The sequence below is a fragment of the Protomyctophum parallelum genome (assembly GCF_964188405.1).
Source record: "Protomyctophum parallelum genome assembly, chromosome: 13".
NCBI lineage: Eukaryota > Metazoa > Chordata > Actinopteri > Myctophiformes > Myctophidae > Protomyctophum > Protomyctophum parallelum.
Window position 1 is genome coordinate 21,797,568 of NC_139708.1, and position 27,963 is coordinate 21,825,530.

The following is a 27,963-nucleotide window of genomic DNA, read 5'->3' on the forward strand; positions in this document are numbered from 1 at the left end:
TCCCAGAGGGGAGCAGGGTGAGGAGGGGTCTCCCAGAGGGAAGCAGGGTGGGGGGGTCTCCCAGAGGGGAGCAGGGTGAGGAGGGGTCTCCCAGAGGGGAGCAGGGGGAGGAGGGGTCTCCCAGAGGGGAGCAGGGTGGGAGGGGTCTCCCAGAGGGGAGCAGGGTGGGGGGGTCTCCCAGAGGGGAGCAGGGTGGGAGGGGTCTCCCAGAGGGGAGCAGGGTGGGAGGGTTCTCCCAGAGGGGAGCAGGGTGGGAGGGGTCTCCCAGAGGGGAGCAGGGGGAGGAGGGGTCTCCCAGAGGGGAGCAGGGTGGGAGGGGTCTCCCAGAGGGGAGGAGGGGTCTTCCGCATGTACAGCTGCCTCTAATTGGCCTCTGATTGGCCCTGGTATCACAGGGTGGGAGGGGTCTCCCAGAGGGGAGCAGGGTGGGAGGGGTCTCCCAGAGGGGAGCAGGGGGAGGAGGGGTCTCCCAGAGGGGAGCAGGGTGGGAGGGGTCTCCCAGAGGGGAGGAGGGGTCTTCCGCATGTACAGCTGCCTCTAATTGGCCTCTGATTGGCCCTGGTATCACAGGGTGGGAGGGGTCTCCCAGAGGGGAGCAGGGGTCTCCCAGAGGGGAGGAGGGGTCTCCCAGAGGGGAGCAGGGGGAGGAGGGGTCTCCCAGAGGGGAGGAGGGGTCTCCCAGAGGGGAGCAGGGGGAGGAGGGGTCTCCCAGAGGGGAGCAGGGGGAGGAGGGGTCTCCCAGAGGGGAGCAGGGTGGGGGGGTCTCCCAGAGGGGAGCAGGGGGAGGAGGGGTCTCCCAGAGGGGAGCAGGGTGGAGGGGTCTCCCAGAGGGGAGCAGGGTGGGAGGGGTCTCCCAGAGGGGAGGAGGGGTCTCCCGCATGTACATTCTCAATTTAACGCTGAAAAATAAAAAGTAGCTGAGCTACTTTGAGCTACTTTTTCCATGTAGCTGTAGCTTTACAAGCTACATCTCTCCAGGGGTAGCTATGTAGCTTGATCAAGCTACTGCCATGGTGAGCTACTTGTAGCTTTACAAGCTACGCTTTCAAAGTAACTTCCCCAACACTGCTTACATGAAAGGAGATCCTTCTAGTATGACACCTAGTTTATGTATTTTGGTTAGTGATGGATTAATATCCAAGTAGGTTAAAATAATCAGTTATACAACGTTTGTACCATTTTTCTTTTGTACCTTTGGAGTTTGGACAGCTGAACAAAATCATTTTGATAAGAAAAGTAAGTGTAATACAATTACTCACCTGCAGGTGGTTACGAACACAGTAGGCTACTGTACGAGTACATGGTCTCATTGGTCTGACTGTCACGGTGAAGAGATTCATACCTCGCACTCGGCTTTCCACACGGCGGAGCTCATTTCAATGGCTTTTAAACTGTTTTCCCGTTTCACTGCACTGAACAGCACACGTCTGTTCGGTTCTTCTTATTCGTCTACATGTGGTAAATCCAACCCCTACCACAACAGCTGCGTAAGAGTGGAACATGACCGAGAGAACAAACGCTTTACCGTTAGCCTGGGCAGCGAGGCGGGTAAGAAGAGCCATTGCACAGCTCAGCTGAACCTATCATATCATTGGGTGAATGTGTAACTCTAGGCCGGCGTCCACTCCTGAGTCCTGACTCCTATTAATTTATATGGGCGATTTGATGTCTTAATACACAGGGAATGCATTGTTCTGGTTGTGTCTTCTCTTACTTGCACAGCAGGGAGCAGTGAATGTGCTGTTCTGCGTTACAACTTCACGGCCGAGAAAGAGGTGGATCTAATGTCAACCAACGTGCCCGAGTCATTCAGGGGGAAAGGCGTTGCTGCGCTGCTGTCAAAGGTTGGCTGGCCAGTGCTTATCTGAGGTGTATGTGTGTGAAACGGCCTTTACAAAACAGATGCAATATACAGTAGAGTACACTGATACGAAATAGGGAGCGAAACTTGTGATTCATGAAATAAATCAAGAATACAATTCCTCAGTAATGTTGATTTAAATATATATAGGCCTATATATTTAATTTATATTCTGTAATTTCCTTTATAGGCTGCAATGGACTTTCTTGTTGAAGAAAACCTCAAGGCCCATGTTTCTTGCTGGTACATTAACAAATACATTAAGGATAACCCGCTGCTTGGTTATGAACATCTTATCATCACAGCTGCTCACAGCTGATGCCACAAAGGACCAGTCTGTCTGTCACCTGTTACAGCCTCTTTCAGCGGTTCCAAACTTTATAGCTCAAGAGTGAAGACCCAAAAGCGAATGTTGATGTTTTCATGGGACAAAGGGGACATAAATAGCCAATCTTTATTACCAAGCTGCAGTAGGCTATACAGCAGCTACAATTACACATATTAAACAGATGATGACACAAAAGGCCATGTAATTGTGATTTGTCTCTATTGTGGTCCTAATTACAAGCTCACATCTGCTTATCTGTTATATTCATAGGCTACTTCTTAAAAGTTTATTTTGAACATGTGGGATTTCTGATTTCTGAAGAATCTTTGATTTGTTTTAATTATGAAAAACGTTGATTTTTATTTTATTTTGAAATATATATATTGTATAATGTAGGAAACACAAAAAGTAGCCTATTTGTTTGGGAAACAGTGCTGTGTATAGTCCTACTTTTCAATTCAAAGGAGCTTTATTGGCACGAGAAAACATACGCTACATTGCCAAAGCAAGTGTCCAAATATAAAAACTACCTCAATGCACTGTTGCCCCTCTTGAATTGATGGGTTATAGGTTATTAATTACTATATGATAATGACTCTAAGAAGAGACCAGATGGACAATCTATGTGAAGTATACACTAGTCGGCCCAGGCCGTAGCGTAACGGTCTGGGCACCGGACTGGTAATCCAGTCGCAGTGTGCCGCGGGTTCGACTCCCGGACCCGACACGGCCTTTACTGCATGTCATCCCCCCATCTCTCTCCCGTTTCCTGTCAGCCTACTGTCTGTCCCTTCAAAAAATCAATAAAAGGCGTAAGCCGCAAAAAAAAAAAAAAAAAAAGTATACACTAGTCCTATAAGATGTACAAATAATATTGTATTTTTGAATTGTCTGTTTGCAGATCTGAGTAAATTGTCTCATGATATCTGATAATTGAATGATTAATTGCAAAAAAAAAATATATCATCTCTTTCTAATCCATATACTGTATAATGCAGCTAATGCAAGCTATTTGATACATGTAAATGAATGTATATACATTGAATTAAAAGTTATATTTTTGATCAAAGTAGTTGTCTCATCTTGTTTTTCGCTAATAATAACGTAACTGCTTTATTCTTGTACAGTACATACATGGCATATGAGTTTAAGTGCTTAATTTTCTGACCTCCAAACCATCCTCTACAGTCTAGTCTACACAACTAAACTGATGGAACTGTTATGGATATCTTAGCTGAGTTAAATCGGGTAATAACAAAATGAGATCAGACACAGAACCTGGTGGGATTGTGTATTTATTAATTTCATAGGAAACTAGAAGATCAGACCTACAAAGCGATGAGGTATAACTTGCCCTGGAGAATAGCTGGAGCACAGAAGATGACAAAAAGGTCCCTACATTATACAGTATATACTTTTTCTGCAGTTCTGTAACTCTAATTTATAAACAAACTGCACAATCATTTTTGACACAACTTTTGTGTGACCAGTGATCACACAAAAGTTTGCCAGCATACCGGCAAACTGATTAGGACTGTTTACTGCAGTCTGTACCAATAAAAACAACGCTATCAGGAGGATGGCAGTGTAGAAAATAGATCAAAGAACAGGAAGAAAGGTGAAAAGACTTTGTTATTTCTTTTATTTTTTCTCTTATCTTACACAAGAACAAGAACTTAATTGACTGCAATGATGCTGGCTAAGCACCATGAAACTTTCCATGGGCGTGTGAAACTTTATTTCCCACTGGGTGTCACTGTTTCCCTAATACAGACCATAGATTAGACTGCTACAGAGTAATATACTGTATGTGGTTAGTGGTGTGTAGTCAGTGTTGGGTACATTTATTTGAGGACCTCCAAATGAGCTGTATGGTATAGGATTATAGGTGCAATTCCAACATACAGTCAGCAACAGAACAGGATTTTGGGAGGTGTAGTTCCAGATAGCATTCGGTGTAGTTAGCATTATGTATATGTAGATATATTATGTAGATTGGTGTAGATAGCATTAGGTGTATAGTTCCAGATAGCATTCGGAGATGTGGAATAGTTGTCTGGCTACACAAGACTTTGTATGGTAAAACAAGCATATAGACATCTTACAACATATCCCATCATCTGTTACTGAATTATAGTCGTGGTGTTGGCTGTATAGTGTATACTCATTGGCTGTGCTCTGATGGTGTAGCACAATAATGTTTTCAATAACATAAGTTGACCATAACTGTAACGTTCTGTATCATCCATTTGCAATATCATCATATTTTAGCAATATTCTTCTCCCTGTGGTTCAGGCAGATAGTCCATATCAACCAAGTATGGTGTTTCATCTGTGTCCAGTACGGCGTCTGGCCCAGTAGTGTTCCACATCTGATCTAGGAGCTCTAGCTCCATCAGCTTCTGCTTGAGTCTCAGGTTCTTCTCAATGTTCCGCCGTTTGTATTTGAACTCTACGATAGTCTTGGTATACCTGTTCAATGCAGTCACTGCAGAGCCCATACAGGTGCCGAAGGAACCCCACGCTAACCTATGGGGTAGGGGACAGATTTGACTGTTACATAAAACCCACGGGTTGAGAACCCCTGCTATAAATGATAGATGCACTAAGCACTTACGCATAAGACCAGCTGTAGTCCCAGGATGTAGGCCTCCAGTCTTCTGGGCCGATTGCTACAGCCAACTGGAAAATGGTGGAGAACATCATATGGGCCAACATCCCACAAAGGCCTGGGTGGGAATACGAACAAACAAATGTGTTGGCACATTCAAAATATACCGGTATGTGTACAATGTAAACCATTATCCAGCTATCATTAAATTATTAAATTATTAAAGTATTGCCATTTTTCTTTGCAAGCTCATTATATCATTGCACTTTAAAATGAAGGCACTGCATGGCAGAGTTTCGTAATTTACATATGACATACAATATGCTAAACTTAGTAAGTATAACTGTGAAAATGAGTAAAGAGTAAAGAGTAATTGGCACTTATACAGTCACGGGTATTTTGTTTTTGTGTCTGGCTACACATTTAATGGTTTTATTATTCTGACAAATTAATAAAAAGACAAATATCCAAGAAACAATCATTTACTCCTAATGGAATTTCATTACAAATATGTCAGAAGACAGAGTGTTCAAGGCTGAAACATGTTCTTGCTTAGTTGCTTTCATCTGCATGTTGCACTGGGACTTTGGGACACCCTGGCGAGGTGAGCAGGGTTGTGTCTGGATGTTGTACGTCCTCTCTGCCAAGCTCTTGGCCAACATGCTGCTTTGGCACCATTTCTTTTTTCTTGGAATTAGTGCATAAAAACATCAACAACAAAGGGATGGGGGTGAAGAGAAGGGGAGAGTGGAGGGGTAGGAAGGGTCTCCTCTGGGCCTGGCTTGTCACGGCCCCAAACCGCTGTCTCAGCCTCCAATCCGATTAGTCTGCAAACCACTTTTTAAATCCTCTGAAGCAGTGAGTGGGTGTTGCACTAGTCAGCATTATGGAGGTTCCCCCCCCCCCCCCCCCCCCTATGGTGCAACAGAATGGCATGGTGCAATAGAATGTTATATTATAGTTATATATTATATTATAGTTGTTATAGAACAGTATTTAGATACTTATATTATATCTAAGTATCTGTTTTTCTTATTTCCCATGTCACAGTAACAAATCAGATACTGGCATTATAGGGTGGCTGTATATAAATTGCAGGAGCTTGCAGGGAGCAAAAGCATAGCTCTCCATGCTAATGTGGCACAAAATAATTACTGTATAAACACATGAATGTGTTATTATCTTCACCAATAGAGATGGACAGGAAATATGTTTTTTCCACATAGTCTTTCTGTCTCTTTCAAGGATTTCTTCAATTCCAAAGGTTATACAGAAATGTGCATTCAACTTTGTGGAAAGGTTTATAATGGGCCAAGGAAGAACCGAATAACAATGATTTAACTAGTAGATAGCCATTTAGAAAAACTTATAAGGACAGGTACGTACTAGGAGAAAACCATGTAATGACATGTACTGTAATATAACAAATAAAATAACAATAATATTCATCATTGAGTGGTGGATATGCACACACAGGACAGTTGATAATGACATTTATAATTCACTGCGTTCTTGCCCATGTTTAATAATATGTTTGTTCCTCTTACCATAGGCAGTATTTTCCTTTACTGCAATGCATAGTGTGTTACCTTTAAGAGTGAAGCAACACACCTCAGAGGTGTTGACGTATTTACCTCTGCAACAAGTTTTCTCTCTGTCTGATTAAACGAAGTGCCACCATCGTTGACTTTTCCAAGAGGAATAAATCTCCTTATTTTCTCTGCCTACACGGCACTGGTGATTTTAAACCATGATCTCTTTTGATGTAGAAATGTTAAATTGTTATTTTTTCCCCAAAGGGGATCATAACAACATACTTCAATACTTTATTAGTCAGAAATGTAAACAGCCTGAGGTACAGTCAGTAATGACAACACCAATGAAGTAATGGATTTATTTCTTTATGATCCGTATATTGCTCTGTGAAGTTTTATTGCAAATGTGAGATTATGTTGAAAACCATTGACTGTAGCCTACTTTGTCAAACTCCCAAACCAAACCCTCCACAGAATGTTTGTTTTACAAGAGAGATCAACTGTGTGCCAATTTTGACAGAATAGAGTGTGTATGGCATCAGCTGTTTCCTGCTTCCTTCCCTACCTGACAAGGCAATGCACATAGCAGCGAAGGCATTGAGCTTCAGCTTGTCCATGACACTGAAGCACGGACACTGTTCCAGGATCAGCATGGCCCCGCCCGTAAACAACAGGGACAGGTACAGACTCTCAGCTACTATACACAACCACAAGACCCCTGAGAGAGAGAGAGAGAGAGAGAGAGAGAGAGAGAGAGAGAGAGAGAGAGAGAGAGAGAGAGAGAGAGAGAGAGAGAGAGAGAGAGAGAGAGAGAGAGACAGAGACAGAGACAGAGACAGAGACAGAGACAGAGACAGAGACAGAGACAGAGACAGAGACAGAGACAGAGACAGAGACAGAGACAGAGACAGAGAATTAGTTACTTTGGTCTTTTAATAGGCTGGAGAATAATTTCACCTCTATGATAGGTGGTAGGCCAGAGGGCATATATGTAAACTGGCTAGATTGAGTGCGGTTGCAAAAGGTTCCCTGTTATCTGTATATACTAAGTAGTCTCACCTCGAGACAGACTACGCTGTTCTTCCTTTGTCTTTGTTTTTGCCAATGGGTTCCCAGATTAATCTGTCTAATCACTGTAGGAATGACCAAAGGGGTTTGTGTAAACATGGCTGGTGCTTGTGATGAGATCAAAGCATAGAGTTATTACGATGAAAGCTGCTCATTATCTTTGAGATTAGCAGAGGTGAGACTATAACAGTAATTAATACTCTGTTCTATATTCCAATTTCAACAGGGCACCATGCCAAAGATCACTATTTTCAGCCCAGACCCAGACACAGTTGTACAACAGAGTGTTACTGCTGAATGCTGACACAGGACAAAGAATAGGATCTGTGTGTATTGGGGATAAAGTTAAAGGTAATGATAGTCACCAATGTTATGGTAGTATGACGGTATGGTCATCTTTTTCAAGATGACAAGATTTTGTATTGATCTTAGTTTAGCATGCTAGAAGTTTCATTTAATTTAATTTGTTATGTTTGTATTGTAGCCTATTAGTACTAGATTACCGCCCTATATCCCCGGCTGTCACAGAAACGCAGACCACGTGACCAAGTGGCTTTATTTCAGGCAAGTCTTATCAATGATTTCTTTCCCACTTTGCTGTGATGGATAAACAATTTCCTTCCGTATGATGACCGCTAAAAATGTTGACAAGATTATCTTATTTCTGATATATTTATATATAGAAGCATAATCTACACTGTAGATTATGCTTCTACACTGTAGATTCTACACTGTATATTATACAGTATATAGACAGAACATTGATGGCAGAGAGGGGAAAGGACAACATACTGTAGGTATCCATTGAGAAATAAACTGAATGAGTTGCAATGTTGTGGTCAACACACAATGTAGTACATGCCAAGTCCAGGGTGTATTCATTTTGGTTCTGTATCATGCCAGTGAATTTGACATCCAACTAGGACTGCAACTATTGATTATTTTCTTCGCGATTACTCTATCGATTATTTTAACAGCAAAAACAAAGCCGATTAAAAGAAAAAGAAACTCGACTATAATCGTTTATTCTGATTAAACACTTAAACACTTAAAAAAGAAATGCATACGAATAGCAGATCTACACACGACGGAATAGAGTGGGTTGTGAACTTGTAGAATTGATTGTTTCATAATCATTAAATCGGTTACTTTAGCTATTGCACCCCTACACCACAACCTCTAACAGTACAAGTGTGTAAACCTGAAATAATGAAACTGAAGGGAAGACATATAACCATGCTGCAAGAATGAGCAGTCCAGAGCTTTGCTTAGGGAGCATAAAGGACCAAAGTAGCTTACTGTACATTCAAAAGATTCTAGTATTTCACCAACCTCGTTCTTGTTCAGGTGCTATCTCTGAGAAGTATCTGCAAACAAAACCTGTAATAAGACAAAACAACAATGTTCATCAGATCTGAGATGCCTCCTAGCTTTTGCACTTTTATTTGTATTCTCATTTACATTAAAACTCAGCAAGAAACAATCTCATACTCAACTTTGTTTACTTTATTTATCAATGTATTTATTGTCCACAGTAATGCCAAATTAATCAATGAAACGATATGTATCTGGATTACATACACGATTACACAGCTCTTCCAAAGGTTTTGTGTTACTTAGATTGACTATAACTTATTAGGGAAAATGAAAGGCATGCAGGCAATAATATTGCCTGCACGCCTTTCATTTGCCCTAATAAGTTATATAAGGGATTCGTCTATTCATCTTAATATTATTAAGATGAATAGACAAATCCCTCTTGATTTGCATCAGTGTGGCTAATGTTAACAGGTCCAGGCCAAAGCAGGTTTTCTTAATGCTAATTTGCTTCTTTGGCAAACATTGTTTTTGAGTAGTTTTTGTTTCACTTAAGTGCTTTGCATGATGGCATGATGGCAATTATTTCAATAAAGGGAAGGAGCAACTTATCTCCTTCTCCATCATTTGTTGGTATGGAAACCTAAACATAAAGGACAAAAACCACCTTGGTATAGGATTGTGAGAACGGCCTCAAAGATTGCCGGAGTTAATTTCAGTAGTCTAGACTACTGAAGTAAGTATTTAAAAATCAGGTGCTTAAGAAAGCCAAGTCCATTTGTACGGACAACTCCCATCCGCTCAGCTCTGAGTTCAAGCTGCTTCCTTCTGGCCTTCACCTAAAAGTTCCAGGGGCCAAAGGCAATAGGTATAAGTTATCCTTCGTGCCTGTAGATATCCAGGCTCTAAATGCCGATATAGGAGGTAACTTATCACCTGACTCGCTTGCATGAATTATTTATACAACTGTTCTGAAAATTTTATGAATTTCAATGTTACACTGATACCTTGAACTGCCATCCTGTTTTATTGTTCTATGTGTACTATGTGCCTTTTTACTGTGTTTTTTTGTTTCATGTTACCTGCCTGTGTTATGCCTTGTTGTAAACCAAATCGCCCCACGGGGACAAACAAATAAATGAACCTGAACCTGAACCTGAATTGAAATAATAATACATAATAATAAACATGACACTGCATGGTATTTCCAAATCTCAATTCCAAATATTACATTTCAAAGCCAATTAAAGTTTAATCACCTATCAAAGATCACAAATAATAGCAATACAATTAAGGTAATAAAACACTGTTGGACAGCGAGCCAGCTGTCCAACAGAAGAATTGCATTCTTCATCCAAAACTTCTGCATAATTTGAAACATACTGTTTGCCCTGATGGTCATGGTCAATGATCATGGAACCATTCTTCTCACCTGGGGTAATGCAGTAGATAATAGGTTCCATAAGAACAAATGAGCATTTGTGCCTGTCGTAGACATGTGCAGAGCAAGTTCAGTCAGGGAACCTCAGTTGAGTCGCGCTGGCTGTTAATTGGGCCGCCTCAGCATCATGCTCTCATCCACATGATTCACTCAGCCAATCACACACTCACTCCATCTCATACCGGCTACTTTAACCGGAGGTTTGCATTCCTCTGCCTGCTTGCTTGCTTGCTGCTGCTGCTGTATCAGCGTTCCGCTGTATACAAACCTGCTGCGCACCCACTTCCACCCCAGCTACCACCTGTCGTTTTGGATCTACTGTTTAGGTACGGGGGATTTCGGAGTCCCTATGGCCGGGACTGATGCGCTTGATCTGAGTACCTAAAAAGCAGATCCAATACATTGCCAAACCATAATAAATATACTGCATTGCTCATCTATATTCAATAAATATATATTACAATCTTCTTGAGTTGTCTGACTGAACCTTTCTATATACTGTGGATCTTAGATGAGTACAAAAACCTCGTACTGCTGGACTCATCACTTCGAATCTACAGTGCATCTTGTTCCCGAGGAGGCAGGAGTCCAACCCATTTCACCTTTGAAATCTGCAGCCTGCTCACAGGAGAAGAATATGCCTGTGTGGAACTTCCTCATGAGAAACTTGTCGTCTCCCGTCTCCCAGATGTACTGGACCAGTCGGCTGTCGTTGATGTCGGAGCTGTTGAAGCGGATGCAGAACGATTGTTTGGCCGCCACCGGGGGTCCCGTGCAGAAGGGCTTGACCACCTTCCTCGTCCCCTCGCACCAGAAGTTGGTGGTCACAGCTGACAAGGCAAAGGCAAACGCCACAAAGTTGAGGGTGATCGCCAAAGAAGCCCGCCGACCACGCTCCTCCAGCATCATGGTCAAGACCATGCAGGCTAGATGAAATGATCAGGCAACTAATCCTGGCTGATGTGTAGCCACCGTGGTTTCCGCCCCCCCACCCCCCCGATACTGTAACTCAAATCAAATCATAATCCTCTTGAGTTTGAGGTTTGTTGGGCGGAGGGCGCATGCTACACATCCTGACACTGCCTAAAAGGATGTGCAGCTACCTTGATTGAACTATCTCATTACTCCAGGCAAGTCTGTCCCTTTTTGTTGCTCTGCTTCCAGTGAACTCTTTCGTGCCTCATTCTCCACTCTGTTAATCTTGAACAGGGTTCTTCTAGTTGCCATCTATAGAATATATTCTATTCTATACCTTTACATGGATTACTAGGCTACTGTATGTCCAATTGTGAGCTTAAAGTTAAAATACATAACCACAGCAACAATACACTTCATATTTCTGGAGAGAGGTGACTGTATTCCCAAGTTTTATACTGTACCTACTTTCTCATATAGTACAACACAACTGTTTCAAAGATTCTCTATAATATAATATTCTCTCTCAATAATAATAGTCATGTTTTATTTTTCAGCCAAGCCATAGTGTAGTGCAAAGTGCATTGTAGGCTATACATTGTATTGAATGTTCAATTACATATCCAGGAGAGACCCCAAGTAGAGCCGCTGCTCCTTTACGTGGAAGGAGCCAGTTGAGGCGCTTCGGGCATCTAACACGGAATTACGGATGCCTTCGGGCGCCTCTCTAGGGAGGTTTCGGCACACGCCCAGCTGGAAATAGACAACGGGCAGGCCGGACCACATGGGAGGATGCTACTGTACCTCCACACTGGCCTAGGAACACCTAGGGATCGCGCTGTGGCAATGTGGACCAGGAAAGGTACATCTGGAATTGAATTCTGTACTTGAACTATTAATAGGATAAGTGATAGACGATGGAAGGATGGATAGAATATAGTGTGTACCGGTATATGGGTTTTGACAGCACCTTAATTAGAGTGCAATGGGGCTGCCGCTTTTCGACTGCATGGTACCAGTTCAGCAGGACTCTACTCATCTAGCAGTTCTAACTTCTGCACTTTTAGGTTTGTTTCCCCCCCTAAAAACAGGCAGACACCACACTTTGGCAGAAAAATGGTAAATGGTGCATTTATATAGCGCCTTTATCCAAGGCGCTTTACATAGATTTTGCATTACATTCACCCATTCACACACACATACATACGACCGGAGCCAGGATTTGAACCGCCGACCCACGGATCATTGGACGACCTGCTCTACCTCCTGAGCCACAGTCGCCCAAGTAACTGTATAGTGCCCATAGGTAAAGAGAAGTCACCCCTGCAAAAAAGATCTTCTCTCGTCTCTCCTGAAGTACCCAGGCATTATATCCTTCCTATATAGTGCCTGTGTTCTCTCCATTAACATTTGCTGTTGCGTGTAATTTGCATTGAACAGAAAAATGTCCAACAATAAACTTGATGAAATATTAAGCCTTTGTTGTAGTATGGTAATTTTCCCTGACCATGATCCCTTTGCATAATACTGTATAATACCTGCTAGGGATGAGCTCCTTTTGATAGAATGAACAATGTATTATCTGTGTATTCAGCTGGCAGATGTGAGATTTGCATGTGTGTTTGTGTATGTTCTTATAAATGCTTACAGTTGATCACAAATTGTTACTATCACATACTTCCACTGTAGCCTACTGTACACTGTACTTTCATTTGATTATTTAAAATCACACTGTTTGAATTTAATTGTTTGGTTGCCTGTTTCTTAATCTGATTTTGTAAATATAACTACGTGGTGCAATGTGAATTTAGGAGTCAGGACCAGGGGGGCAGTCAGCCAGATATTTCGTGAAGCCTCATTTGAAATCGGTAGTTCATTATAATGGCCTGTTGTGGCGCTGGACTGGACCCAAAAAGCCCCATAGCTCCATAGAGGCCCATGTATTTTGGCCCAACTTCACCTAGACTGTATTACCTTAATAAACATGGTCATGAATACTTTCTTCTTCCAGTCACTAGTTTAAAGTCTCATTTCTAATGTCATAATATTCTTTTTGGAAAATTATGGTCCCATTAATTAAAAAAATTACCATAAAGAAAAAAAACCATCGCGTATGTTCTGAGGGGCGTGGCTACCGTTACAGTCTATGATCGGGATTCCCCTCCCACTCGAGTCAAAATAAAAACCAACGGAGAAGAAGGGGGGAAGTCCCGCCTCGTTGTCTGGGCAGCCAATGGCCAGCTGGTCCAAAACGGAGCCAGCTAATGGCCAGCTGGTACCAAACGGATCTAGAAAGATGGCGACTTACAGTGCAGGAATAACAGGCTTCATTTTACGTCCATGTTAGACCCGGCGAACGCTTTGTCCATATTTTTTACAGTCTATGGTCAGGACTGATACTTGAGGATTAACTGTCACGGTGCGACTCAGGATATGTAGAACCCAATTGCAGAAACAGAGCAGGAGCAGAGCAGGTCAAATGTAGGTGATTTATTCTCCAAAACACAGGAACACAAGAGAATGCAGGAGAATACAAAGAACACCACAAGAACATAACTAGGACTGAACAGTAACACTGTAACAACATCTATAATCAAGCAGGGAACATAAGGGACTGAGGGTTTAAGTAGACACAGGGATCACAAAACACAGGTGAACAGAACAAACAATCAACACTGGGATTGGCTGGGAGACTAACAGGACACAGGTGGAGAAAACTAGTAATCACAGGAAGGTGAGACAAGACAGGCAAACACAACTAGGCAGAACAGGAAACACTAGGGCAACACTACATAATAAAAGTGTACAACAGACTGATATCGTGACATTAACCTCTTAAGAATGGGCTTTTTACATACGGTATTTAACTTTTTAAGGAATTTAGGAACACCAAAGAATTTGTCTTCTCGGTTTTAAGCCTGCATGTATCAACGGGGTCTGCCCATAATTCTGACATCCCATTACTCCAACTACGTGGCTTCGCGTGCTGTTGGGGTTAGGCTAGGTTAATGTGCCCGCTGTCGGACTAATGCCACAGCACCGTGTCAACTATCCTCCATTTAAACACCCATACAAATGAACAGTGTACTGCAGCCAGCGTCGTAACCTGCACATGATCATGTTACTGTGGCTTCTGCCAGTCCCTGCATGGAAGGCACAGATTATGTTAACAGGGTGCCCAAAATTCAATCATGTTTGCTGCACCAAGCACAGAGATGGACAAAATCACACATTCAGAGGAGATCAATGCAATAACAAGAGATTAATGCCATGCAATAACAAGAACAGAAATGCTCCATAAGTATTGGACCACACAGAAGTGGATTAAAACAGCATCCTATATTTGTCAGGTTGATACTTTCAAAGCAGCTTCTGCATGGGCCTCCTGCTGAAGAAAAAAAAACAATCCCGATCATGCTGACCTACAGTAGCTGCTTTGGGTTAAAGGTTCAAGAGTTCAAGGTGTTCTTTATTGTTACTGCTCATCTTATATAGGCTACAGGTACATAAGACAAGAGTAAAAGTATTTTGTTCTGGTTGTTCTGCAAACATTGTAGCAGCATTAATACTACTAATTATACTATTACTTATAATTCATAATAATAAGTAATAAAGAAAGAGAATAGTTGACCATTATGAAAGTGTCCTAGGTTCTTAACCATGCAAACTGTGTGTGTGTGTGTGTGTGTGTGTGTGTGTGTGTGTGTGTGTGTGTGTGTGTGTGTGTGTGTGTGTGTGTGTGTGTGTGTGTGTGTGTGTGTGTGTGTGTGTGTGTGTGTGTGTGTGTGTGTGTGTGTGTGTGTGTGTGTGTGTGTGTGTGTGTGGTGGCAACCCAGGGGAGAATAGGCACAGATTCACAATAAAATAAGTGGCTCAGAGTCAGATTCAACATAAACTTAAATTGTCTTTTATTAAAGTGTTAAGGAAAGGGGAAAACGGGGCAAAAGAACAGGAAGAACTTTGGTTCTGGTACAATATGTATTGACAAAATCTTCTGTATTTCCTGCCCGACCTTCCCCCAAAATTCCATCAACTTTGGACAGGACCATAGACAGTGGAACAATGTGCCTCTTTCTTCACAGCATCTGGTGCATCTGATTGCGGATGAGCAGTTATTTTATTTATTTTATATTTTTTATAGAGAGACAGACAGTAGGCTGACAGGAAATGGGGGAGAGAGATGGGGGAGTGACATGCAGTAACGGCCGTCAGGATTGGGAGTTGAACCCGCGGCACTGCCAGACTACCGGCCAAGGTGCCTGGACCGCTGAGCCACGGCACAGGCAATCATTGGATGAGCAGTTCTTAAAAATGCTGCAAGCAGCCACACCGTGGTTCTTGACAACACCACAAGCAGCACTTCTGGGGGGTATGGCTGTGCTCTAGTCTAGTCTTGTGTATTTCTATGTTGTTGTGTTTGACAGTGTTTCCCAAAAAAGGACATAGTGTTTGATTGGCAATCAATGCACACAGGCTTCATGTATGGCCTAGAGGGCAACTGAACATGTGCAACAACGTACCTCTTACGTGTCCTTTGGGAAACCGGGCCATTGTCTGGTAACCAAGATGCTGATTTTGTGGAGTTCTGAGCCAAGTAATTTCTCTATTGGCTACAGGTACCCATGGGTCCATTTGGTTCCATTTGTACATTAAATGTACACTCAGGATTTTACAGTGTATCTATATGTAGTAGTGTGATGTGGATCATCCCCTTAATCTTCCAGACAGCCATTGTAGATTAAGGGTAGTGATGGCCATAATCCCATCCAACACTTTGAGGAGTGCTCAGGGTGCATGAGAGGACAGACTAAAGAAGCAAGAGGTTTTCTCAGACCCCGAGACACTGACAAGAAGAAGAAAATCACAAGCGCTATTGAGACCGTCTTTGGAGCATGGGGAACAGTAAGAGCGGGGCCCTGTCAAGGGAACTTCTGCAAGACCTGACATCCAACACCAAGTACGCAGAGGCTGAGCTTTGCACCTGGTACCAGACCTTTCTCAAGGAATGTCCCAGTGGTAAAATCACCAAGAAGCAGTTTGAAGGCATCTACGCCAGCTTCTTCCCCAACGCAGACCCCACCGCGTACGCGCGACACGTGTTCAGGAGCTTCGACACCAACGCAGACGGCACGCTGGACTTCAAGGAGTACATTGTGGCTCTGCACCTCACCTCTGGTAGCAAAACACTGCAGAAGCTGGAGTGGGCCTTCGCCCTCTACGACGTGGATGGGAATGGAACCATCAGCAAAAATGAAATCCACGAGATCGTAAAGGTACTTTTCTGACTATTTCTTCTACCTCCTGACAGTTTTCCATTCTGACCTGAGATCAGATTCTAAAAATGTCTTCTATGTCAGTCGCTCTTCGATTTTTCAAAAATAGCAGACCTACAAGCTCATAGCGCGCCACTCGGTGGCGCGCTATGTGCTTGTAGATCTGCTATTTTTAAATAGCTAAAGCATAACGTAATGCTAGCACCAAAAGGGGTTCCCGTCTAAAATGGGTTAAGACCTGAGGATGATTCTAATTATTTATTTATTTTTTCTGAAAACCCTATGTTGCTATATCATTGGTTCTCAAACTGTTTCATAGCAAGGATACACCCAAAATGAATGTATTTAGCCACAGACCCCCTCATCTAAAAATATGTGTGACCCCCAGAAGCAAAGATTTGAGTTAAAATTTCTTTAAAAGAATATATAGTGTTAAAATAATACTTTTTAGCTCAAATCTAAAATGACATACAGTAAATGCATTCCCGGTTTTAATGGGTTAAAGCTGCAATCCATAACTTTTATGTTCTACCTGGGGTTCAAATCCCGGTCTCAGGCATGAGAGATTTGAGAATGAGAAATGTCTACCGCTCATCCAAGATGCAATTTCCTCTTGGACAGGGGAGATATTGCGCTTATGAGGTTCAGACAGTACTACTTGTCAACCAGTAGGCATTCTACTCAACAGTCAACACCAGTGTCTCCAATTCTCAATGGAAGAGTAGGGAGACCATCTCCAGCCCCTGAAGATGTACTTTAATATTGTATTTATTGTATTTACTAAAATAGGCCCCCGAATTGGAGCTTTAATTACTCTTCTCCATCCAGCAAGTGTAATTGGAGGCACAGAGAGCACAGCAGACTTCAATGCTACCTAAATGTCTTGAAATGTGAACCTAGAAATAAACATTATATACTGTATGTTCGGTAATGAACAATGAAATGTACACATAATGATTTGGCTATAATGCCCACATCACATTTAAAGACCCAAAGTGGTGCAGTATGGAAACAGTGGGTCCAGGGACAAAATAAATGCATAAACAATAATAATAATAAGAAGAAGAAACGTTTAGAGAAAATACATTTATTTATACACTATTTACCAACAGCTTAGTGAATTAGGCCCATTGATTTATGTCAGTTATCCTGTATAAACATATAGCTTTAATGCTCAGCAATAAGCATAGACTCTTTGCAAGTGTGCTGCATGTAGAGATAATTGGTATCACCTAAGATGGTTCTAATCATTATTGTCATGTAGGCAATATTCAGCATGATCCCTGCTGGTGACCAGAAGAATCTCCCTGAGGATGAGAACACACCAGAAAAGAGAGCTGAAAAAATCTGGGACTTCTTTGGAAAGAAAGAACATGGCAAGTTAGAAACGCACGCACGCACGCACGCACTCACGCACACGACACACGCATATTAAAATACAAAGCACACAAGAGTTGAGCATGGACCACTCACAAAGAATTGTGATATACTTATCAAAAATGAATAAAACCTACTTAACATACTGTATATTGGCCCAGGCCGTAGCGTAACGGTCTGGGCACCGGACTGGTAATCCAGTCGCAGTGTGCCGCGGGTTCGACTCCCGGACCCGACACGGCCTTTACTGCATGTCATCCCCCCATCTCTCTCCCGTTTCCTGTCAGCCTACTGTCTGTCCCTTCAAAAATCAATAAAAGGCGTAAGCCGCAAAAAAAAATCTTAAAAAAAAAAAAACATACTGTATATTATAAACATAACTCAAAAACAGGATCGAAACAGATTCTGAGCAGATTTATGTTATTCAAATTTCTCTGTAATCTTCAAAGTCTGCTTGTTCATTTCTTGTGGTACTGTAGCTTTGTTTGTAGTATCACCAGTCAAAGGTTAATTGCAGTGTGGGTTTTTGCAGCCAAGCTCTCAGTTTGCGATTCCTTTGCTAGAAGAAAGCCCCAGCATTCACACCAAGAAAAGCAAATAAGTTAATTCGCATTTTATTTCAATGTAATCTCTTCCTGGACGGAATCTCGCTCTGTGATTATAATGGCATGCACAAATCTCCATCAGGAGGCATGCCCAACAATAGTATTTCCATGAAATGGAAATGACTGCAGCATGTGATTACCAGTTGTACATTACTGTATCTCCACTGTCTGTCTCCCTGTCACTCATACAGTATATACACATCCATTATATTCTTACATCTTTCTCTCATATTTCTGTCAGACAGCTTGCTCTGTAAATCCATACATTCTTATTCTTAACCACTTGGACATTTCATAATAGCGGAACGTTTGGTAAAAATCGCACCTGTGTTAAGTGAGCGGTGCAGTGTGTGTGTGTGTGTGTGTGTGTGTGTGTGTGCGCGCATGTGTGTGCGTGTGGGCACAAACATGCGTAGAGCAACCAAATGGTCAGCGACGTGACGACGTCCCTGCTTTTAGTACTTCAATGAATGAAAGGCAACAGCCCAGCTTTAATAATCTTCAATCACTTTATTTTAGATCGTATTAGATTGTATATAATAAACATTACAGAGACTTTTGTTGTCACTGTACAATACTTTAAAACAGTTGACATGTATCCACAGTTTCCACACCTACAATTGCTGATATTTGCGTCCCTCTCATTGAAAACAATGTGTAGCTTGTTACTCTTGAGCGCTGCATTGGTCAACGTGACTGCCGTTGTTTTCTGCCCCCTCTCATTGGCAGGACTCTCCTTTCAATGGCTCTGGTAGAGGGCAAACAGGAGGGACCAATTACAGAACACGAATTGAAGATGAATTGAATAGCCTATGCCTGATTGGCTAGCTGATTGGCTAGCTCCAGTCTATGGGTCGTGTATCCCTCTGGTGGGATGATTGCTTCAATTATAATTCACAAAAATGACATAGTTGTTGTTGAAAACATATTTGGGAAATGACGTCCTCGGCCTGCTGGACAAGAAATATGACACATACTGTATACTACTACTACTAGTAGTAGTATGCAAAATGAGCTGTGGACAGACACACAGAAACACTCACAGACAGACACAGAAACAGGGCTGAATGCAAGGAATACAAGAACAACAACCTGGTCGGACCGGGTCAAATCCGGCAACCTCAGAACGGTTGGACCCGATTCTGTCCGTGTCGGCACGCAACTCGAACGGCGCTGAGTCGGCTGAAGGAGACTTTGCAGTGTTCGGCACGGCAAATCACTCGGCTGAGCTCGCTCTGCGGTACCTCTCGTGGTGGCTCAAGTCCGCTTTTCTTACGTGAAAAAAGGGTCCCACTATAGGTTGTTGTACTGACCGTTCCAGTTACCAAGTTAGGCAAGACCTCCTTCTGGAGATTCTGCCAAAAATGACTCTGAAATAGAATTGTTTCCATAATTCCAGGGTAAAAAATAAATTTCCAAATACAGTTCAATTAATGACCAATTTTGTGTATTTTATTTGGTGTGGTATGGTTTCTTGATGGGTTCATCATAAGTCAATAACATGATCTTTTTCTCTATTGCCACAGATAACATATCTGAAGGAGAGTTCATTCAAGGTGTGATGGATAACAAAGACATTCTGAGGCTGATACAGTATGATGAGCCCCAGAAGATCAAAGACAAACTGAAGGAAAAGAAGCATTAGCCTTTGGATGGAAGAAAAGTCCCTGCTTTTCTATGACTGTTCAAATCTTTACTGTTTACATGCTGTTCACCTGACTCCTGACAGTACACTGTTGGTTTTATACATGGCAAGAAATGACTACTTTCCTGGACGTGTGTTAGGTAGAAAATAGCCGTCTCCTATACAAGCCAGTCTAGATACCTCTCAGGAATAGTACTATAGAGTCTAGCCCATATTTTGAGAAACTGTGCACAGCTTTTTAAACAGAAAATACATTTTCAGGTAGGTGACAAAATTGCAGCCAATCAGTAGAAATCTACTAATTATTTTGTGTCATCACTTAGAATTCCACTTATTTAATCTGTATCCTGACTAGTTCTCTATCCTGATTGGATAAAATTCGTATCACAACCTGAAAATGCTTTTTCTGTTTAATAAAAAGATGGAGAGACAAGGAGGCTCCTGTTACTGATCAAACACTTTATATAGCAATGAGTACTATCACAATATAGAGGTTTTTAACACTTATTTTAACCAAAGAAAATCACTTTCCCTACCTTTAACCTATTAGCATGTTTGACATAGTTTATTCCTGGTAAGCATTTGTCTATTGAGAACATGAATCTAGCACCAGTACTGTATACACTATCATGTTTTATTACACTGTGTCATTCATTAAATTAATTGCTAGAACACCAGGACAAGAGCTCCCTGAGAGAGGAATTAGGCTCAGGTTAACAATCCCTCTGTTCGAACCAATCCTATTAGGAGCTGAAGGTCAACTGAGACAAACAAACTCCTTGAGTCCTTACTGGTTGAGGAAATACATATTTATTTTTATTGACCTTTATTTAATCAGGGGAGACCCTTGAGAGCATGCTTTCTTTTACAAGGACGGATATAGATGAGCAATATTATCATCATAATGCTAATGCTATGGGGCTACAAAAAACAGATAGGCCTATAGCTATTAGCTAGTCGCTATACAGTATGTATTGCATCCTTGAGTAGTGTTTTAAATGACTGAAGAGACCAGATTGTCCAGCTTAATATCAATATTCTTAATATATCAATGTTAATAACAATAATTGTCCAGCTTCATATGGGCTTGGAACTCAAGGGGTAAACATTTACTTTGTACTGATTTCTCTTCCTTCGCGTGAGATTCTAGCTCCCCAGGCCCCCCTCATGGTTCTGTCACACTACTCTAAATTTAAATCTTTTACATTACTATGTTTTGTGAATAGAATGCAAGCTTAATGCAATCAGATAGGACTTTTCTGTTTAGATGTATGGGCTGTCAAGACCAGAAAGCAGTTTTTTGCCACTCAGTAGGCGTTCCCACATAACTTCCGGATATGATGATGCCACGTGCATATACCCTCTCACCCATTTGGTGATGGTGGTACGTGCTCTAACCACTCATTACCGGGTGACCCATTTATGCCTATGCCTAATGCATTTATAATTGTGTTTGTGTAGAAATAACTTGCTTTGTCTTATCTAAAGTTTATGCCTTCCACATTCTGACCTTACTCAACATTATAAAACAGCCGAGCCGAGTAGGAAAGTCCAAGAGTCACCTTCTGAACTGACTTTCTTGAAGATTAGAAAATTGTCTGACATTGAAAATCACAAAAAAACAGTATATGGTATATTTACATAGCAAAAGCCATGTTTCATATTCAAGGAAGAGATTTATTTGGACGGCGCATTCCACAGTACACTGTCTTGACACATGGTCACCTACACTACAGTATGATAAAACATTTTTTAAACATCATGGATTTGATGTGCATGAAAATAATTTGTCACAACTTGGGGCAACTCAACAATTACATAATGAAGCAATTGATTCTGTCAAGAACATTGAATGTAATAACTTTGCCACATTTAGTGCACAACATTGACACAAACGGGTTAAATTACTACAACAGATATGACATTGAAACGTGTAGCAGTTTGGTATAGCCTTAAATACAGTTTAAATAAAGTGAATCAGGTTATAAAAATAGCTGATCTATTGCGACACGTTGTGAGCTTGTATACCAGATAAGAGATTTGGTTTAGTGTAGAGCCTGAGGGACCCTGGTCAAATTAGTGGCTATATAGGAGTTAAGTGATTAATTAACAATCAGTATTTGTGCTATTATTTTACCCACCAATATGCATTGGTGCCAGGCAAACAAATACCATACAAGTTCTCTTCCAAATAAGGTGAATGCATTGTTTTATAAATCAAATTAGTCTTGCTGCCCAATAATTATTGTAAACAATTAAAACAGTTAAAACATTAAACCCAGAAACAAAAATCCCATTATACCTCAGAACATCCAAACCACATCAGAATGTAGAGACAAAGACACAAACATGTATACACAGAGACCTACTGTACATGCAGTCCATATGTTATAATCGATATTATCAGCATTTGTGCAAGTGGGTTATGTCTCCCATCTTTTGCTTCACTCAACCTCCTTGTTACTGTACTGTCAATCCATACAAGCGGTGTATTTGCTGTCCCAACTTCACTTCGCAAAATTATATTGTTGGAAATAATATGTGAACTACAGCTCCAGTATCAAGGATGAATTGAATTCTGTTCAGAAATTCTAACTGTTGAATTCTGCCCTTTTTATCAAACACCATCATAGACGTTCTCTGTACAGTTACCAAAAATAAAACAAGCAACAATGTACAAACACTTCATTGGCCCAAAGAGTTATAAGGCCTGTTAAAACATCTGACGGCAAAATACATCTACGTTGTGTATATACAAATATACATTGATGCAGAATAGAATTGATCAAGGACATTCCAGGTATATAACCATTTAGGCACTAAAAGGTGTTCATTGTAACATGGATCATCTTTCTCTTCAGCCCTGACCCACAGTATACCCTGGCCTAAATTCGGATCTGCCGCATGGTGTGATTTGTGGCAAATGTACCAAATTTACATTCCAAAAACACCTGTGTGTGTATTGTTTATACAGTATACGTATGTTTTATCAACAGAGGTTATTATTCAACAACATGTACATTTACATGAACGCTCATTTCATACCAGAAAGATGGTAATAATTATGTGCTGAGAAACTCCTGGCCATTTACAGTTACATTATATTTAAGACACACACACCTTTGTAAACATAAACCATCTGTCTTGTACCGTACTGTGCCAACATAACCATCACATTTTTTGCAAATTGTGCACAACAAATATAAGTTGTTCAAAACATGCATACAGTATATGCCAAAATGAACCAGCAAAATATGAAAATATATAATATTCATTCAAAGATATCTCAATACCTTTCAGTGTCTAAAATCAAGGTAATATTAATAATTTGTCCACATTACTCAAATGGGAAAAGTTTAAACAGGAACTACTAATTAAACTAAACTAAGCAATTCAAAGTTGTACATCATTTTCGAATAGTCTTAACTTTACAACATGTAAACAAAATGATGTTAAGTGGCATTCGTTTAAGCTATGGCAGATTATAATACTGTACAATTTAGATGGAACATGCTGGTATTTTGACTGTTGATCCATCGCTGTTTACCGGACATGAGACTCAAGCTGTGTTTAAAAAAAAAAAAAAGTTTCTCAGAGAGTAAAAGACTACAATCAACTTTGGAATGTGGGTGTGTCACTTTGAGTGATAGGTAAAACCGGAAGTGACATCACTCCGGAATGTGGGGGCGTGTCATTGGATATGAAGTCACCGGAAGGGGCGTGTCACTTTGAGTGGCATGTCAAACCGGAAGTGACATCACTCAGGGAATTTGAGGTCCGGGATGACACACGTTACGCACATGACGTCACTGAACCTCCGTCCACCTCAAGGGGCCAGCTAGGCACTCCAATGTTGAAGAGCTGGGCCCTAGTGCTAAGAGGAAGGACTGCAGGCGGACCCGTGTATACTTGACGAGGAAACCCCGTGCAACCGAGCACTCAATGTTAAAGCCCAGCTGCACTTCTGCATGCCCAAATGCTGAATCAGCGAAATAGACGGTACTTCCGGCAGCCTTCCGGGTGCTTCAAAACGCCACTGAGCAACTTCCACTGACATGAATAGCGAAGGGGGCGGAGCTTCGCGCCAGTTCAGTCTCTGCAGTTCCACTTTTCGCCACTAGGTAGTGGGTAGCTGTTTTTCCAACGTTTTTCAACGTTGGACAGTCTTACTGGTGGTACCAGAGAATAGGTTGCCATGGTTACTAAGGGTGGGAGTGGTTTACACCCATACACCACTCACAGCCAAACCCAACCATGTGCCAGGGACCCCTGAGGACCCCTAGGGACTACCTAGAGACCCAACCCCCAACACATGATATCTCAAGCATTTCTTATCCGTTTTGTACATTATGATGGTTCATATGATTCATATTGACCACACAAATATAAATATAGGTCTGGATCTTCCGAGGACCAACAGTGACTATAGGGACCCGTTACATGGTAAATAGCTTTTTTCTTGACTGTTTCAGACATGGATTGTCTGAATGAACAGGGTATGCTATCTTTTTTTGGTTACCAGGATCACAGGTTCCTGGTACCAAAAGTTCAAACAATAGTTGACAGTAATCTACAGTATTAAACTATATGTAATTATTACTTACAATGAAGTCCACACCCACAACAGAAATGACAATATTTCGAATGTACACTAGATGTTACCAAAGCATCTACTTCATTATATAATGAATAATGTGAGTAATAAACTTATTTTTTATTGAAAACAAATGTTCTCCTATCATTGTATTTATGTAAGTATGTAGGGGTATACATTGTGTGTTTGATGTTTCATTATAAAACTTTTTATTTATTTATATTTCCACATTTTAGGCATATAATTATACAAATTGATTTTAACAAAGGGCGTAGCCTTTTCAAAAGAAAAGTTAACATGCCCCTACCACCAGCACAAAAATGAATTTCACCCACTTTTTACACCTGTAAATCTCTAAAACCTGTGATATGACAATAAAGTTGGTTCTGAGCTTCCCTTGTCCATACTTTAAGTACACAGCCTAAAGACGTGACAAACAGGTAGCAGAGGCAAAAAGAGCTCGAGTGAAGCTTATTCTCCCAGGCTTAGATGCAGACTGCTGGTTGATTGGCAATGACATCCCATGTGCTGTCACTCTACCTTCAATCACTATTCGGAAAAAACAGAAAGACACACAACATCGCAAACCTAATTCATATAGGGCCATAACAGGGTCTATTATGGTCTAACAGACTTAATGTGGGCAGTCTATTATGTCAGTCATCTATACAACTATAAAACGTGACAAAAAGTGGAGGAACTTCCTTGGCCTACTGGTAGTGTGCACAAGGAATTTGGTACTTGCGGTTTGCAAGTTAAGGCCCAGGCAAACAAACACTGTTGACATCTTGCCTATTACAGGGCCATGCTGTAAAGAAAAGGCTACATCCTGAGAGCAACTTTCTATTGCTCTCAGCTGTGGTTTACAAAAAAATACAATAAATTCAAGTAAATGAATTGTTTTCACTTAGGTGCAGGTGTCAGCTTTACCACCTGGGGGATAGGGGAGGTTTGCGCTGCCAGACGCTGGTTCAGGTGCATGCGGAGCTTAGCATTATTGTGCTTCAGATTTTGTGTGCTAGTGAGGAGCTTGGCCCGCTCTCTCAGGGCCTCATAGTACTTGTTCAGTCCATTTTCCAGCGCATCCCACACCTTTAGTTTGGACTCGGGAATGACATTTGCCAAGCTGTTCCAATAGGCTGCGTCGTCGAAATCATCCCAGTCAATCATAGACTGGAACCGCTGAGGCGCCCGGGCTTCTTCATATTGAGCAGTGAAGGCTTTCAGAACAGCCAGGACCTCATTGGGATGGATGGTCAGGATACTGTCGGCCTCTGCTGTTGATTCACTTGCACCCTCAGCCTGTCCTTGCTGCTGCTGTATGTAGTCGACGAATAATTCAGCCAGTCTGTAGACATCATCCTCGTTGTCAATGAACATGGTGTTGAAGTTGGTGTCCACCTCGTCACACAGAACCTCCAACAGTCTCTTTACCATCAGTGTCGACACTTTGCCTTTTTCTTCCCCCTCACTCTCCTGCACCTCTACCTGGCTCTCCCTCCTCACCACCGCCTCCTCCTCCACTGAGGTGTTCCTCTGCACCCAGTTCCGTTCCCGTGTACCGGCGGGGTCAGGGCGCTCCACAATGGCCCCAGGAGGGCGCTCCCAGGACAAGTCTAAGACCTGCTCGTAGATTTGCTGGTCAATATCCAGAGCCTGCTCCACCAATTGCTTCACCTCAGCCTCGCTGAACATCCACATGTCTTCAAACCTGATGGCACTGATGTTTGCAAAGTGCTTCTTTCTCTTCTGTATTTCTTTATACTCCCTCATGCTGCGTTCGTAGCGTCTAGTCAAACGCTCAATTTCAGCTTTAGAATTTCTCTCCTGCATCATCAACTTGTTCAGCTCATCCCTCAGTTTAGTGATCTTCTGCTTCTGCATGATCTTGGTGATGGTGTTCTCCTCAGCTTGCTTCTTCAGCACCTTGCGTTGCATCTCTAGTTCCTCTTGGTTCATCTGGTATTGATTGTCCATCTGCTTTTGCCGCTCCTCCAGGGCCTGAACATGTGTGTCCAATTTGAGCTTGAGGGTGATGTTCTCCTCAGCACTGTGCTCCCTCAGCTTCTTAAGCAAGCTCTCAAATTCCTCCAGCTTCTCCATCCTCTCCTTCAGGTCACTCTGCTCCTTTAACTGTCTTTGTGTCATAGACTCTTCCCATTCCATTTTGTTTCCAGTCAGCAGGATCTGCCGTTCTTCCTCGTAGGTGTTCTCCATCTGGTCGAGTTCCTCCCTGTATGTCTTCATCATAGTCTTGACCTGCTCCTCCATCTTCACTAACAACAGGTCCACCTCGTCTGCCTGCTGTTTCAAGTCCTTTTCAAAGCGGTCATCATTGGCCTCAAGCTCCTCTTGCAGGTCATTGATGAGTTTTTTCTTGTCCTCGAGGAGCTGAGCACAGAGGTTCCTCTGGCTCTTCAGGATCTGTTCCACATCCTGAGGAATCGTCATATGCTGATGGTCCAACCACTTTGCATTGATCTCGTCAAACTTTTCTAGGCTGGAGTTGGCCTCGCTGTCTATCCTCTCCACTCTTATTCGTTGACTCTCCCTCAGTTCTGTCCTCCGACGGGACTCATTGTCACGGACAGTTGTTTGGATGTTGGTAATGACTCCTGTCCCATCATTTAACATGCTGATGACTCTCCATCTACTTTGCTCCACTTGCTGTTTGCTTATCCTCTCCTCCTTGGTCTTGTTATCACCCATGTCATCTCCCTGTGCTCGTCTTTTCCTGGCTTCCTTTTGTGTTGATTGCTGTGGGTTTTCGGACGCCAAAGGTCCAGCCTCTTCTACTGCATCTTCACCACCCATGTCAGACGTTTCATTCATACTTCCACTCATACGTTCTCTTGTGAAATCTGCTGCTTCATGTGTATTATCAGATTCCAGAGTTGCAGCTTCTTCCGGTTCACAAACTTCGGGTTCAGGACCAATGTCATGAGTTTCACTCATAGGTGAGTGGCTATACGTTTAAACAATAAAGTGCCTGAGTAAGAAATGGAATGAGGAAAGACAGTGAGCACTACTTTATATAATCCATAAATGGAATTGTGAAATGTCATCATTCTGACTAAAGTGTTGTGGAATGGTATAGATCTTAGAATAGATTACGTAAGAGGGTGGGGTTTACATCATTTCTATCAGGGACAGAGGTTCTGAATCTATCTGAATTTGTCATCGTCTAGGTTTCTGCCCCCCAGGTTTTGCCTAGGGAATTGGGAGGCGAACTGGACCCAGATGTTTGATGGAATGTATTGAAGTTAATGAAACCAGGTGGACGAATAAATAAACACTGAATTATTGTGACATTTGTCAGATCATCGGATCAGGAATGTAAAGATATCACACGTTGTTTTCTCAGTTATCAATAAACTCTATGGAGCAAAGCAA

General features: G+C 41.9%; 4 protein-coding genes across 4 annotated transcripts; 2 read left to right on the forward strand and 2 right to left on the reverse strand.

Annotated features, from left to right (window-relative positions):
- Positions 1 to 1,267: 1,267 nt before the first annotated feature.
- LOC310869367 (protein NATD1-like) lies at positions 1,268 to 3,165 on the forward strand. Its single transcript, XM_083780070.1, has 3 exons — positions 1,268 to 1,548; positions 1,723 to 1,844; positions 2,052 to 3,165. The coding sequence occupies exons 1-3, from the start codon at positions 1,380 to 1,382 to the stop codon at positions 2,178 to 2,180; spliced, it is 420 nt and encodes a 139-aa protein (XP_083636196.1). The 5' UTR covers positions 1,268 to 1,379; the 3' UTR covers positions 2,181 to 3,165.
- A 1,291-nt stretch (positions 3,166 to 4,456) lies between these two features.
- LOC310868544 (germ cell-specific gene 1-like protein) lies at positions 4,457 to 11,067 on the reverse strand (the record flags this gene model as incomplete). The annotated part of the gene is made up of 5 exons (XM_083779004.1): positions 4,457 to 4,718; positions 4,807 to 4,918; positions 6,901 to 7,053; positions 8,736 to 8,783; positions 10,764 to 11,067. 5 exons carry the CDS (start codon positions 11,065 to 11,067, stop codon positions 4,457 to 4,459), a joined length of 879 nt encoding a protein of 292 aa, XP_083635130.1.
- Positions 11,068 to 15,968: 4,901 nt separating this feature from the next.
- Positions 15,969 to 19,976, forward strand: rcvrna (recoverin a; the record flags this gene model as incomplete). The annotated part of the gene is made up of 3 exons (XM_083780068.1): positions 15,969 to 16,349; positions 17,614 to 17,725; positions 19,858 to 19,976. The coding sequence occupies 3 exons, from the start codon at positions 15,969 to 15,971 to the stop codon at positions 19,974 to 19,976; spliced, it is 612 nt and encodes a 203-aa protein (XP_083636194.1).
- Positions 19,977 to 23,788: 3,812 nt separating this feature from the next.
- LOC310869361 (dynein regulatory complex protein 1-like) lies at positions 23,789 to 27,949 on the reverse strand. The gene is made up of 2 exons (XM_083780062.1): positions 24,551 to 27,949; positions 23,789 to 24,477 (listed from the first exon to the last, which is right to left on the reverse strand). Exon 1 carries the CDS (start codon positions 27,523 to 27,525, stop codon positions 25,474 to 25,476), a length of 2,052 nt encoding a protein of 683 aa, XP_083636188.1. The 5' UTR covers positions 27,526 to 27,949; the 3' UTR covers positions 23,789 to 24,477; positions 24,551 to 25,473.
- Between the last annotated feature and the right edge of the window lie 14 nt (positions 27,950 to 27,963).